The sequence below is a fragment of the Vigna radiata genome, unplaced genomic scaffold (genome assembly GCF_000741045.1).
Source record: "Vigna radiata var. radiata cultivar VC1973A unplaced genomic scaffold, Vradiata_ver6 scaffold_108, whole genome shotgun sequence".
Classification (NCBI taxonomy): domain Eukaryota; kingdom Viridiplantae; phylum Streptophyta; class Magnoliopsida; order Fabales; family Fabaceae; genus Vigna; species Vigna radiata.
The window spans coordinates 981,125-997,020 of record NW_014543429.1 but is presented as its reverse complement, the minus strand read 5'-3'; the positions used below and the strand labels follow the sequence as shown (position 1 = coordinate 997,020).

At 31.7% G+C, this 15,896-nt stretch overlaps 1 protein-coding gene across 4 annotated transcripts; it reads right to left on the bottom strand.

Moving 5' to 3' along the window:
* Window positions 1-5,146: 5,146 nt before the first annotated feature.
* Window positions 5,147-13,910, bottom strand: LOC106754417 (E3 ubiquitin-protein ligase UPL4). 4 transcript variants are annotated; one of them, XM_022777937.1, is made up of 19 exons: window positions 13,774-13,910; window positions 13,532-13,684; window positions 12,361-12,996; window positions 12,165-12,275; window positions 11,908-12,024; window positions 11,642-11,800; window positions 11,388-11,549; window positions 10,657-10,809; window positions 10,457-10,578; window positions 9,223-10,366; window positions 9,033-9,116; window positions 7,503-8,729; window positions 7,150-7,380; window positions 6,955-7,059; window positions 6,193-6,273; window positions 6,023-6,109; window positions 5,781-5,909; window positions 5,612-5,695; window positions 5,147-5,499 (listed from the first exon to the last, which is right to left on the bottom strand). In XM_022777937.1, exons 3-19 carry the CDS (start codon window positions 12,985-12,987, stop codon window positions 5,434-5,436), a joined length of 4,689 nt encoding a protein of 1,562 aa, XP_022633658.1. In that variant the 5' UTR covers window positions 12,988-12,996; window positions 13,532-13,684; window positions 13,774-13,910; the 3' UTR covers window positions 5,147-5,433. The 4 variants fall into 4 exon arrangements, with proteins under 4 accessions (XP_022633658.1, XP_022633659.1, XP_022633660.1 ...); XM_022777938.1 differs by having other exon boundaries at window positions 13,800-13,821; XM_022777939.1 differs by lacking the exon at window positions 13,774-13,910 and having other exon boundaries at window positions 12,361-13,019; window positions 13,532-13,767.
* Window positions 13,911-15,896: the final 1,986 nt, after the last annotated feature.

The window sequence follows — 15,896 nt, the reverse complement described above, 5'->3', positions numbered from 1 at the left end:
CTACTTGGCCCAAAATACAAGGCCCAATTGAAATCCTGTACTACTAGGCCCACAATACAAAGCCCAAATAAAATCTAGACTACTTGGCCCATAATATAAAGCCCAAATAAAATCTAGACTACTAGACCCAAAATACAAGGCCCAAAATTATTCTAACTCTACTAAATCTTCATGATGGCTTTAGATGGCCTAAGAGAAAGAGTATGGGTCCATCTTCCATAGATGTCTCCAACTCTTCATGAATGTGCTAGGTCATGGCAAGGGGTATGCCATCAGTTTGATGGTGAAAACTATCAAGTTTGGACAGTTTGTATGGCGGCATATATGAAAGCTATGGATATTTGGGAAATAGTTGAAAAAGATTATGAAATTCTTACTCTCCCAAAAAATCCTACCATGGTGTAAATAAAATCACACAAGGATAAGAAGACTAAGAAATTCAAGGAAAAGGCCTCCTTGTTTGCTACAGTCTCATATACTATCTTCACTTGGATTATGACTTTGAAGTCACTATATGAGATATGGAATTATCTCAAGTCAGAATATAAGGGAAATGCAAGAATCAAAGGAATGCATGTGCTAAACATGATTTGAGAATTCGAGTCGTAGAAGATGAAGGAAACATAATCAATTAAAAAGTATTATGATAGGTTATTGGACATTGTAAACCAAATCAGATTACTTGGTTTTGCGTTCACAAACTCAAGAATTATTGAAAAAAGTCTTGTAATAGTGTCAGACAAATTTGAGCCATCTATTTCAGCCTTGAAAAATACCAAGGATCTTACTCAAATAACTCTTGCAGAACTTCTTAATGCTTTGTAGGCATAGGAGCAAAGAAGAACCATGAGGCAAGAAGATGCCACTAAAGTAGCCTTGTAAGCGAAACATCATGAGAATGCATTTAACAACAAAAACAACAAGAAGTGTTTTAAGAAGCATCAAAATCCTCCTTTCAAATGTTGGAGAGGACCAAATGCTAAGTGTACCCAATGTAACAAAATGAGGCATAAGGCTATAATTTGTAAGAGCAAGAATCAACAACAAGGTTAAAAGGCTAAGATTGTCGATCAAGAACAGGATGATTAACTATTTATGGCTACATGCTTTGTAAGTAGTGAATCAAATGAAAGTTTGTTGATTAACACTGGATGAACAAATTATATGACTCATGATAAGGAGTTGTTTAAAGATATAAAGTCAACTAACATCACCAAAGTCAAAATTGGAAATGGGGATTATATTTATGTCAAAGGAAAAGGAAATATTGCAATCACAATCTATATAAGTACAAAACTTATACATTATATTCTCTTTGTTCCTAACATTGACCAAAATATGTTGAGTGTTGGACAACTTATTGAAAAATCCCTTAAAGTTATTTTTAAAGATGAATATTTCTTGATTAAGGATGTAACTAATCAAGATATCTTCAAAGTAAAAATGAAATGAAAAAGTTTTTCACTCAATCCTTTAAAGGAGAAGAATATGTTTTTTCTCTCAAAGAAGATGACACTCACTTTAGCATAAGAGAGTAGGACACTATCATCATCAAGGGTTGTTGCAACTAAGAGAACAAGGGTTGGCACTTGATGTTCCCAAGCTTAGTGATACAATCTCAAAGTTGCAAAGCGTGTCAATTTGGAAAGAAAAAAAGAAATTCATTCCCGAAGTCAACATGGAGAGCTAGTCACAAATTGCAACTCAACCACACGGATGTTTCAGGTCCTCACAAAACACCTTCCTTAAATGGCAGTCTCTATTTTATTTCCTTTATCGATGACTTCATCAAAATGTGCTGCATTTTTTTCTTGAAGTGTAAATAAGAAGTAGCTCAAGTTTTTTGGAAGTTTAAGAAAAGAGTTGAGAATGAAAGTATCTGTAAAATTCGAATTGTAAGATCTGATAATGGAAAGAAGTATATTTCAATAGAATTTGACAAGTTTTATGAAGATTTAGGCATAGAGCATCAACTTATATCCCCTTACACACCTCAACAAAATGGAGTTATTAAGTGAAGAAATAAATACATCATGGAGATGTCAAGATGCATGTTGCATGAGAAGAATTTGCCAAATAAGTTTTGGGTAGAGGCAACAAATACGATTGTGTTTCTTCAAAAATGGTTTCCCACAAAGGCAATGAAAGGACTAACACCATTTGAGGCATGGTATGGTTATAAACCATCTCTGAAATTCCCTAAAGAATTTGTTGATAGAGGGAGCTATATCTAGCAAAACCCATTTCATATATGTGTTTTTGATGATGAACAAAAGAAATATTTTATGGTCTCTTCTAGCCACCTTTCTTGGGAGTTCACCTAACCTCTCTTAGGAATCATCAAATACCACTGTACCTTCACTTCAAACACAAAATCGAGACTTATCCTCACCCATTTCTCCATTGGTTTCGCCCCATCTTTGATCTTCATAGCTTCTCTTCATGTTTAGAGCTACCTAGTTTGAGGAGGAAGCTATCACATGCTCGATTTGGAATTATCTTGAGAATTAGTAAGGATGGCAATGTAGAATGGGCCATGTGGTTCCATTTTAAGCCTACAAGAAGAAAGTGTGAGATGGACTGAGTATTTTGACCCATTTAGGCCCATCCCACATAACCTACAACTCGTGCTGGCCAACAGCAGAACGGGGTTGGACTGACCTGTATAATCCACATTGTGTATGTATTTAAAAATGTGTCCATAGCTTATGATGTGTCCACTAATATTAGTATTGTCTGGATTTTCCATTAGTTAAGTTTTCTTTTGGAAGGGGTTTTTTTGTTCTCAATTTTATTTGAAAATTTTAGTTACTAGAAATTTAATTTTTGTTATTGTTTTAGTTATATACATCTGCTATGAAATTTCTAAGAAAATTATACTTAAAAATTAAAAATTATAAAATTATGAACATTACTTATTTTTAAAAAAAGTAGACTTATATAATTTAGGGTTAAATATGTTTTTAGTCCCTATACTTTGGGGCGATTTTGGTTTTAGTCCTTTTTTCAAACTAAGGTACAATTTAGTCCTTCAACTTTAGAAAACTCTTGTTTTAGTCCTTTTTACCAAATTTTTTTAATTTTATTTGTTGTTTTAAGCACGTTTCATTATAGCATTTGGATTGTTTACACTATTTGATACATTTTTGTTTCAATGTTAACTGAGAAACGCGTTTGAAACAACAAATAAAGTTAAAAAAATTTGGTAAGAAGGACTAAAACCAGAGTTTTCTAAAGTTGAAGGACTAAATTGTACCTTAGTTTGAAGGAGGGACTAAAACCAAAATCGTCCCCAAGTATAGGGACTAAAAACATATTTAACCCTATAATTTATTACTTTTACTAATTTAATTAAATAAAAATAATGTTATTCAAATCTTGCAACCTAGTTTTTTAGATGGTTTAATTGAGGAAAAAATTTACAAAACAATAATTCCTTATGTGGGTTGTCTTGTAGGTCCACAAGTCAAATGTTATGTAAGTTGAGATAAAGAAATTAGCCAACATTTTTACACGGAGATGGCCATTTTGGTATGCTTTGTGGGCCAAATGCAAGTCGGCCTAAATGGGACAAATCGACATGCATTGTCATTTTTAGAAATTTTTTAAGAATAAGTGTGAGAGTGTTACCTTGAAGCTCTGTATTGATTTGGTGTGTATTGAAGTTTTGATGGATTATGTGTTGATTGGAAGTAGTTTGAAAAGATAAAGAAAAGAAAAAAAAATAGAAAATGAAAAAAAAAGAAAATATGTATGTTTTGAGATGAAAAGGTAAAGAAAAATGGATTAAAGAGAAGAAAAAGAGAAATGAAAAATGATTAATGGGTCTTTTTCTTTTATGATCAATTGAGAAGTTTTCTTTCTCCTTTTTATTTCTTGTCTTTTTTTCAGTATTTTTATTTTCTTTCTTCAATTTTTCTTTTTTTAGTCTTTTTCATAGAAGTGCAAAAACTTAATCGTGGAAGAATTTGATAGTACATATTTTGTACACACATTTGTAACTTGATTATATATTAGTTCTACTTTTTATTTGTTTTATTTTAGGTTTTTAGTTATTTTTTTTTTCATTACTAATAACTTGGGTTCATTAGTAATAATTGTTTTAATTTTGCATTTTTAGCTTATCGAACATTCGATCACTATTTTAGCTATAACTATTTTTTACAAATGTAATTTTTTTTTTTGTTAATTTAGTTGCATTAGATTATATACTTCCAAAGCTTGAGACAAATTTGTTGTAAATGAATCTTGCAGAATTTACATTTCTAGACCTTATTAAGTCTATTATTCTTCAAAATTTGTAACATTAGGGTTTAAGTTTAGCTCCTATTTCTAGGGCTTGTTCTAATCAAGAGAAGGAGAAAAAAAAAAATAAATCAATTGAACACATATTAGGATTTTAGTTTTCTTTCTTTGCTTTAATTGAGTTTTCACATGAATCGCTGTTTATTTCGAGTTTGTTCTTCTCTTTTCTAATTCAGTTTTTCTCTTTGTAGTATCAATTTGTATTTCTGATTTTAAAATTCAAATTAGAAATGGATTGAATTTGATATAATAACTAAATTTAATAGCTAAATATGAATTATATTGAATTACTGCAATTGATTTAGTCAATCAATTAAATTAATAAATTGTTCAAATTAGGATTAAATATTTAGAAAACAATAATTTTTGGATTTTCAAATGATCTGTTTTATCTTTTAATTTTTAAAAATAAATACAATTTAATATAAAAATAGATTGTGTTCTATATAGTACAAAAATTAGTATTTTTTTAGTTTTATTTCACCTAAGTGAAATATCAAATTTTTATAATTGCCGAAAACCCATATTGTTGTGTCAAATTTTTAGTTTTCTTCCGTTTGTTTATTTATTTAATTTTTGATATTCTTGATTATTTTCATATTGTCAATCCACAACTAATCTTACAAAAGTAACAGCCTAACCTAAAACGAAGCCCACGTGTAGTTTACGACCGGCATGCAGACGAAAGACTCGAAGATCAATTCATATCAGTTGGGTTTTTTTTTTTCATCAGAAAGTGCAGAACTATGAATGTAAGTTGAAAAATAAAAAAATTATGCGGCAAATACAAGAAAAAAAAAATTAAAACTAAAATATAGTAGATGCAACAGAAGCAAAGATAAGAACTAACATCATTCTGCATGTAATAGACTAAAATATTAATGATTAAGGTTCCTGTACAAATACTGTACATCAAATATCATGCGTGACCCTTGAAAGTGTCCTCAGTTTCTGTACAGCTGATACCAGTCAATGAACTAAACTATCAGCATGCTATGTACACACCCCCAACAATTGTAGTCAGTGAAAACAGCACCTTCATCTACCACTGCCAGCACCCTTATCTACACAACTACCCTAATAATTACATTTCCATAGCTCAAATACGGACAATTCAACATAGTGAAATTACGAAAGGTGGAAAGATCCTTGACCCTCTGTTATGGCATACAACAGCTTTTCTTTCATTCTCTCCTGAAATTCAGTGCCAACCAATATTTAAGTTAAAAGGTAAGAAAAACAGTTTCTAAAACTCCTTTATGTGTTTTATAAATAAAGTTTGAAATAAAATAAAATGGTAAGTTACTTTTGATGAGTACGGAGGTAGTTTGAGATAATTAGCACAAGTCATCACGCTTGGTAGATCTGTGTCTGCCCGGTTGTTACAATGCTGTTGAATCATGGATGTAAGTAGACTAACACAAAATATGTAATTGTTAAGCATTAAAAACTGCACAGAGAATATAAGTGTAAACCTTCCGGACAATAGTTAACTTTGGATTCAGAGATGCCAACCCTCCTGGAGGAAGTCGAGGTGCACCAGTCACAAACTGCAGAAATGCTCGCCACTGTTCATGATCAAACTCCCGGACAATCTCCAACAACTGAATCAACAGAAGTAGATGATTCATAAAATCACGAGATTCAAGACAAAAAAAAAAACAAGAACTTTTTACCGAATGAGATTAAAAGTATCTAAATATACATGAATGCTTACATTAACAATGGGAGGACTGCTAGCAGTGTACCCGTGGTCAAACTTAATGTTATCTCCAAGCTCGTTGATCTGTTTTAACAAGGCACACTTATGCTTAATTGTTTTTCCTCTATTCTCGAAAACAAAATTACACATATAGAAAACGGTTATATTAATGAAATTGTACTCACTGCCCAAGAGTCATACTCTCCACAAAGCATTCGCTCAACTTCTTCTTCATTGAAAATCTGAAGATGTTCAATGGAGAAAACCTAAAGGTAGAAAACAATTTTGCAAAGAAAAATACTTATCAGAATCACTATAAGATATAGCAGAAATTCATAAGCAGTATTGCAAATGGCAGTAATTCTAAAGGAAAACTTTATATTCACTATACAGGTACTGATCTTGAGGTTCTACCATAAAAACACATAAAAATTGACGCAGAAGAACACGACAACCTAGTTCTGATGATAAATTGTTATTATACTGAGGAAAAACATGTAACAAGTGTCAAAGTCTCAATATATCGTTCAGGAATATTGAGTATCAGAATTCTTTCATTCACCACCCAAGCCCCTTTCCTCCCCCCATTTTCCCCCAAAGTTTTAGGATGAAACGAAATTGAGATGTTGGGTATAACTAGGTGAATCCAGTTCAAATTTTGTAGACATCTTGGCATTTATTAGCATAATGAAAATAAGGGGCAAAAGGAAGTGCAAAAAAAATGTTGATGTCAAAGTCAAACAAGAGGATGAAATGGGAAGTTCCAGGCCATGTCCTCAACGACTAGTAGCAAAATTGTTAAAACCTCTGACAGATTCATAAAAAATATTTAGACACCTGATCAATTAAATTGATTTAGAGAACTTAACACATAAAGAGAAGAGAAAGTGTATATGATAAACTATAACCAACTAATTTGACTATCACTAAGATAACAGATAAGATACCTGGTTAAAGCCAGATTTAAAAGCTTCCACCTGTCTTGAAATTCCAGACCTCACAGTTGCATCGACAATAAGTGAAACATAATCCTCTAGATTTCTCATATTTACCTACAGAAAGTATAAATATGTAAAGTTGATACAACCATTGAAGGAACTAAAGTCAAGATAGAATGACAAAAATATTCAACAATGACCCACCATGGAATGATGAGCCCCTGAAGCAAGTACAATATCAGGATACCCAGGAAGGGTAAAATCAAGACAGAGATCTTCAATACTAGTATCTCGAAAGCTTTTTCCATATTGCAACTCAGAATTCTCTCCATTGACAGATTCCATAATACTTTTCCTTATAACTAGTGCTTGAAACTCTTGCAGCACGCTACCAAGCCCAGGATCAAAGGATAGTATGTCGTAAAGAGAAAGTTCCTAAAGAGACATGGTATAAACAAAAAGAGTAATTCAGTCAGTTATAATGACCGAAATTGTAAATCTTCCATACTTGGTTGCAAGCTCATGTTACATTCATCGATTGCCAGATAATTTATTACCTTTCCAAGAATAAGTTTATAGAAAGCTTTGGAGAAGTGGAGATCTAAGATCCTCCCATCTTGAAGTGCCTTAGCAACAACTTGGCCTAGAAGGAAAAATTTCTGTGCTACGTCAGTGAACTGTATGTCACCAGATGTATCTTGCATTGTTAACCACGGACGAGGAAAGAGTCCATAAAAAGAATGAATTTTTATTTCCTCAGCCTGCAAATTTGACTTGAGGATTAACGAAGAAACATCTTCTCTCCACATGCCCAAGCCATATTTCTGGAACTCATGGCACACTAAGGTATAAAATTCCAAGGTTGGTCCAAGACCAGTGCCCACTTCTTCATCATATTCCACTTCAAGAACAACTTTGTGACAAGCATGCAGCTCCATCATTTTTGCAGCAGATTCCAAAATCCGGTCGCGATGAACCAAAAATTTCTTTTTTGGCAATCCCCCAGGGCCCAATCGTCTATCAATCACTGCTCCCGACCCATTGTGAGACAAGTGAGGTTGAACTTGTGGCTGACCAAATGCTTTCAATTTGAAGTACTTGCATCTTGCCTCGAAACTAAATAAGAAAGGACATGAAGCCATTAATTGACTACACCACAATGGCATACCACCAACGGAGACAGCCAAAGAGTCCCTCATCTGTTGCTCTAGCTTCTCTGTCAATTTACTGCTTACAAACTCATTTTGTGGGACAGAAGGAACAGTTATTTTTAGGCTATCCAAGTCGTCCACTTTCCCTTTGGCAAAAGCCCAAATCCTTTCACGAGACAAAAGGTGAAATGTAAGTCTGTTCATTCTTTCCAAGCATTTAAGAAGAAACAAAATATCATAAGTTGGACTTGACTTCTCCAGATCAGAAACAAGTTCACAAGAGAATATATCTGAGAAAAATGGAGTATGCTGATAATGAGCTAAAACTTTATCATCAGAGATATCCTGAGGTGAGAAGTGATATTGTGGAGGTATTATGTCCTCAGATTCTACAGCCCTTCTGTAGGTTATTGTATGCACATGACTCCACAGTTTTGCACTGGAAAAGGAATCATTTTGTTTTACTATATGGCCAAGAATTGCCTGATATAAAGTCAATTTTTGATCCAGACGTTGTCCTTCGATGTAAAAGACAAGCTTTTGAGCAGCTTCGTTGCTACAAAATGAAGGATCCTGTTTTTCTAGTTTTGGGCATGGTTCTGCATTCATTTGCAGTTCTTGTACGGCATAACCCTGACAAAAATTACAAAAATGTCAATTACTGTCAAAAGTTTAAACATACTATTTGTTACCAAGGAAACATAGAATTTAATCAAATTAGTGAAATTTCTTTTGCAAATGAGATACATAACTATCAAAAACAGAAGCATTAAATCACAATAAACAAATAGAGAATTATATATTGAGTAATCAGAAAATATACAGTGTTGATTGCAAAAATGTTTAAAACTGTAAAATGACAATTTAGAAAAAAAAATGCCAAAATCAATTTAGTTTGACACAAATAACAAGACTGATCCTCATAATCTTTACAACCTGAGTTCTAGAGGAGGAGGATTCCCCTGCATTCATGATGACTACTTGATCAGTTATGAGTTGTGTCAGCTTCGGTTGATCCTTCTACAAGATGACATAGTTCGAAAAATGTAAGATAAATTAAAAAGGAAAAAACACACAGAAAAGGCAGATACTTCTATAAAACAATAACCAAAGTTACAAATACCACCTGTATATCAGGGAAATCTGTCATCATGTCAACAGGTCCCAAAGTAACAGGAATTTCAACTGAGACTGAAATTGCATGTGATGGTGATTGAATTGGAGGACTTTCAGGTTGCAACACTGCTTGGATGGATGATGATTTATAATGCTCTGTGCTTTTTGGACTGACCTTTGGCCTTAGATATGCTTCAATAGAATGCATACAAGAAAAAGGATCAACAGTATGAAAATCCTCAATGTAGTCGCTCAGGAAAGTCTCTCCCTCCCCCCTTGCAAATCGTACTTTCAGACAAGGGTAAGGAATGGAACACCTATTAGGAACAGTAGCAAATGAATTTCTGAGTTTCGATCCACTGCTCAGAATAATAGGGAAAGCTTCCAATGAAGTTAGTGCAGTTTGCAAGTTCCTGATTAATATAGAAATGGGTATTTCACCAGAGAGATGCTGAGAAGCACAGACACAAGCTAAAGCCTCAAATCGTTTTTCTATGACAGCATTATAATTACAGACACCCTGTACCCCTTTTTTTTCTCTCGTATGCTGACCCAGAGATAAATAACTAACAAGTGATTTCACAACTCCACTTTCAATAAATTCAAAAGTAGAAACTTGTTCCTTGCCAGTAAGCTTGTCCATAATCTGATACAATATATTATTGATCTTCTCCTCAACCACACCAAGAGCACCATTGTCAGTAGACATGCTCAACAAATCATTAGACAGTGCTCTAAGATTTTGTAAAATATCAGTCAATCCTTTCTCAGAATCAAATAATTCTGGAGCTAAATATTTTGTCTTTATATGCTCTGCTAGATTATAAACAGAATCTTTATCAAGTTTGCAACTTTTGGCTTCTGATGATGTAGGAGATTGGCCAGTTGAAAATGCATAACATAAACACTTGATGGTCTCTCTTGAGGCAGACTTTTGACTAGAGTTTGATGACAGTTGAATGCCACTAAACACCGGGTACATCAATTTTGAAGATCTTTCCGGTGTTAGTAGTGCATCAATGGCAAAAAAGACTCCTTCCTTTATAAACAACTTTAAGAAATTATCTGAAAAATTGTGAAGGATAATCTCAGCAATTTGTAATGCTAACATTAGCATGTGGTGATCCTTTCTAGTGAAAACTCCAGCCAAAAAACTGCCATGTTAACCAGATAAAATGAACATTAATATATGAAAAAAAATCGACTTAATAATGAGATGCTGAGAATAAGAAGATCTGCATCACCTTGAAATATTGGCATTTTTTAGCAATTCAACAAGCACCTCAGATTTGCTTGAACTGACTATCTTGTACATAACAGACAGACATGCGTGGCAAACAAATAAACTTGCACCAGAATTGAACACCTGTACAAGGATGAGGTAGGTATTGCAATGTAACAGAAAAGGAAGAGCATTTAGTTAATTACGAGAAAATCAGCCAACCTGGATTAACATGGGGAACAAATCGATTCCAAGCCTTTGCAGGAGATCTGAGTGATTATCTAGAAAGGATTCTTTTTCTAGCACCAGTTGATCATTCTGATCTTTAGCCCGATCAGGGAGAAGTTCATTTAGCAGTTTGAGTGCTTCATATACCTAGAAAAATCAGCAACTAAAATGACATACCTTTCACACAACTATTTATAAGAATTTTCTCAAATCAAGCACCCTTGTTTTCATTAGATGAGGCATGCATTTCTGAATGAAATTACCAAATAAATATGGAGAACATATTTCAACCAACATACTAAGGAGCAGTAAATTTAACAATGAATGTTTTTTATGCATAGGTATTATAGTATTGCTCGTGCCATGGAGAATTGGGTGTAGAGAAAGGATATGATTTCTTCAATTTTTGTATGAAAATCATTCTCTTTTAAAAGATCGGGGTCTAATATCAAAGATAGGATTTAAGTATTTATAATAATACAATAATTATTTATACTTTTGAGGAAAACTAACTGTTCGTGTTTTACTTTAAAGCTGTCAAAAAAATAGCTTCAAAAGAAGTTGTATCACATTCACATAAAAATAGTCAGTTATTATTATTATAAAAATATATATTAATATAAAAAATACCAATAAAAAATTCCTCACAAACAAAGAAAGATACCTACATTTCCAGTTTGAAAAAAGGAAACCAGTTAAAGAAAACAGGGTCCTAAGCTAAATACCCGATTACAGTGTCCACCAACGAGCTGTGACGTTGATACTCCATATGAGAGGTCAAATGTAGATAATATTTCTCTAAATATGCTGCTTATATTGAGTTCATATAAAATCCTGAAGGCTACAAGTGATCCAGATGAAAGTTTGACCAGTAATCCTATCAATCCCTGACAAACAAAATAATAGATTTACATAAACTTCACAGGTCATAAGAAAAAGGGAAAAGTATCATATGAATATGACATAAAAGATAGCTTACATTGTAAATTAATTGAGATAGGGCAGTCTGACCATTTGAACTTAAAAGATGCGTGACCTGTTGAATCAGCCCATGCTTACAAAGCTCATCCAACATTTCTGAGGACTGCCCAACTCGTTCTACAATTTTTATTAAGCATGTAGCAACATTTTCGACAAGCTGCAGAAGATCAGTTGCAGGTCAGGAGAAGGGTAAAGGAAACTACAACAGAATGAAAGATACAAATGTGATTTGTGTCCAATTATTTTTAATCCATTCATTGGTACCTGCCTATCCTCGTACTGAAGAAGATTACATAATATAGGAACAGCCTCCATAAAAAGTGAAGGGTTTTCAGAAGGAAGCTTCTTGCATATGTTCACCACAGTAGAAAGAGCTACTCTCTGGTAAAAGGGGAGATCATAAACCAATAAAAAAATCACTGCTCTAGAACTTTAAATAATAAAATGCGATTTTTAAGGATAACAAGAAAGAAAATGGTCATTACTCATGAACATGAGACCCTACTGTGTTAGAACCTTACCTGGATGCTTGTTGAGAAGAAGTCAATATAACTGAGAACGGCCATAATTGCCCCAGCCTCTAAGCAAGCAAGAGGCTGCTCTCTCGATATCTTTTCCAATGCTTGGAGACACTTCATGATTTCAATATCATTAAGTTATATCCCTTTTATTGTACAAAGAATATATAAGATGGACAAACAAACAAACATGAATTACCTGTTCAGCTACATCTTGATACTCAATAGCAAATAATCTTTGACATAAGGTTGGAACAGCATCATGTTGAACAAGAAAACCAGCTGATCTAGGATACAAATCACATATATAGGTTATGGCCCTTATAGAAAACAACATGATATCTGGGTTCTTCTCATCCTTTGCAAGCTTTACAAGTAATGGTGATAACAAGTCAGAAGTCATGCTGGATAGTGAACCCTCTGTACAAAAGGATAGAACTTCACAGAGTTCAGTGAGTACAGCTAATTGACAAGAGGGTTCAGTCTGTTCACTCAAGCTACTTATGATATTCTTAAATTTTCCATGATCACTGGATAGTCTCCTTCTATGATACTCATAAAGGGTGCTATTATGCTGCTGATCCATGTCATCTGAATCACACGACCCATAAGTTGAATCCTTCTCCGGATCTCCTTCTGATTGGCTTGAAGCTGAAGCAGACGATGAAGTATCCATGTCGTGATCATGTGCCTCCACTATTGAATTCATGTGCGTTTGAACTGATGAGTTTGAAGAACTTGGTCTGAAATCCAATGAACTGCACGCACGCTTATCAGCAGGCAGTTCATCCACCATGTCAGGACGCTTTTGGCCTCTACTTCCCATTAATTGATTCTACACCAAATGGAAACAGACCCCTGTCAGTTCTAAACTTTGTCAGTTTTCATTCATCAACCGCATATTAGCCCAACAATTCTGAATTCTGAACAAGAAAGACTGACATTCTTGTTTTCTCTTTTGGATAAAAAATTAAAAAGTAAAACAATCAACTCTTCCATTTATTCAAAGCTTTCCTCTAAAACAATAAGCACAAATAGTCATTATTCTTATTTTTCATTATCATCACAGCAAATTGCTCATCAGAACCTTATTCCCAAAAAAGAATAAAAAAGTGACAGTATAAATCAATTTAAAACAAAATAAAAAATATTAAATCAATTTAAAAACCAACAACCTTAACCTCAGACTGAACAAATCAAACACCACAATTTCCATAACAGATAATATAGCATTAAAAAAATAGAAAAATATATAATAATGAATAAACAAACACAAACCCAAACACATAATGACATAAAAAACAATCAGTAACAAGAAGATCATGAAAAGTTGAAGACTCAAAACAACAATAGTTTCAATGGTTATCTACCTAGTCGTAGTTCTTAATCGGTCTCCGACTTTATCGAAGACCCAGTTTTCGTATCACCAAGATGAACGATGCTAAGAGAATTTTAAAGCAACTTTAATTTTCTTCTTCTTCTTCCTCTTTCTCTGTGGTTTACTTCTTCAGAGAATGTTTAATCTGATAGAGAATAAGAGAATGAATTGATAGAATGGATTAAGGAATTGATGAAAAAAAGGAGAGAGAAAAATAAAAATTGATGAAAAAACCAGGGAAAGGAAGGGTGATTGCACACCAACGCTTGCAACTTGGAAAACATAACAACAAAAGGGTGATAGTGTAAATATTTATGTGGATGATTATTGGTTTTAATCACCATTAGGGCTAATTGGAATAGATACTCTGCTGATGAGGTCTATGAACTTTGATGCGCTTTCCAATCAACAACGTTGCCAACTATATCAGTGGTTGTTGGAGCTTTAGGTTAGATTTAGAAATTAAGTATTTTTTTATAAGATCACTCTGGATTTTATTCTTTTACATTTACACATGGTAACTGTATATGGAGAATATATATGAAAAATCATGATCAAATGATAATATTTTTATTTATCAAATTAAACTGAACATTAGAAAATTAAGCAAACAGAAAATGACAATATATCATTTTTATTGTTATTTGATTTGGGATATTTTACACACAAAGCTCATATTAGATATATTATAAATCATAGATCTCAACACATTTTTTTTTTTATCATGAACAAAAATGAAGAGGTCAGGTTAAGAATTATCAATTATATACTTTCAATTAATTTTGATCAATCTAATAATTATGATTTTTTTGGAAGAAAAAAAAATCTCTATTTAACTTATATGATATGGTCTTTATCTTTGTTACACAATAAAATAACAGCCAAATAGTAAAATAATTATATATTAATACACATTCTTTTCTGTTATTATTTCTTTTATATATTATTAAAACCAAAGTAGTTATCAAAAGACTAATAGATTTTTGGGATTTTTATTAATTATTAATCAATTATTATTTAAGTGATTTTTAAAGGAGAGAACTTTCAGGAAGTTTTATAGCCTATAAGTATATTTATTTTTAAATAAAATATAATTTTTTAATATTAATAATTGAAATAACTTTTTATCAAATTGTAATTTTTAATTATAAATCTAAAATATAATTTATTTGATAAAAGTATTTGTTATGAATTTTAATTATAAAAAGTATATATTGAAAATATATGTTCATTGTAAACAGTAAACAATAAATTTTGTATATAAATTTTATCCTGACGTTAACTACTAAAATATTAATTAATAAATAGAGCTTCCCAATTTTGTTCTACTATAATCTTTTAAAGGAGATGTTGATAAAGTTAGTAGACAAAAAAAATAAGAAGAACTCTACAAGAGTATATTTCTTATATTTTCTTTCTTTATACATACAACAAATATTAATAAAAAATTATATATATATAATAACATAAAAAATTAAAATTTTTCTTTTAAATAATTTTCTATGAAATTAAAAGAATATATTTGTTAGTTTAATAATATAAAAAAAAATTGTTTCTATACTATTTGTTTTTGTTGTTTATATTTTTATGAGAGATGCGAGGAGTATTTGTTTTCAATGTGTGATTAAGATATACATATAATTTTTATATTTTACTTTTTTTTATTAGTTTATATTTAGTATAGGAATACGTTTCATACTTAATTCACCATGTTTAATATATTTTAAGTCATATTATAAATTATATTTTTGAAAAAAATTATGAAAAAGTTGTTATTATATTAATGAAATACAAAAAAGTTAATTTATGTAGAGACAACTGGTAATGTATCAGAGAAATTATATATTATCAACACATAATCAGTTAGCAATCATAATTTTTGTTTTTAAAATTTGAATTCATTGACTATTTGCTATCAACTAAAAAAAAAATGCTATAATAAAATAATCATCAATAAGTATTTTAATAATTATTAATGATCTCATTTTTATTGATTGATATTTGTATGTAAATATTAATAAATTTTAGCTATTAATAAAATCCATCTATAAATTATGTTATTTAGACTTTTTTTCTTCTTTTTCTTTTTCCTTCTTCTTATTTCTCTTCTCCTTATCATCTTTTACTTCTTATCATCCTTTCCTTCCCTGCTCTTCTTTCCTTTTCATCACCACTTTGTATATTTTATTATGAAATATATTTGGTTGTTATTTGTATGTTTTTTTTAAATTAGCTTATCCTCTTTTGTGTTTGCAATTATCATGAGAAAACAAGTCTTGAGTTACCTTGGGAAGAAAGTGATGCAACAACATAAATATAGAACCTTAGGAGTTATGTTTTGTCATTATCTTTTGAAA

Bases quoted from the DNA above. Each gene is read 5' to 3' on its own strand.
- LOC106754417 (XM_022777937.1), bottom strand. From the start codon at position 12,987: ATGGGAAGTAGAGGCCAAAAGCGTCCTGACATGGTGGATGAACTGCCT. The intron at 11,801-11,907 runs GTACCAATGAAT...GATCTTCTGCAG, and splicing joins TTCAGTACGAGGATAGGCAG to CTTGTCGAAAATGTTGCTAC. The intron at 8,730-9,032 runs GTTGTAAAGATT...AATTTTTGTCAG, and splicing joins CCTCCTCCTCTAGAACTCAG to GGTTATGCCGTACAAGAACT.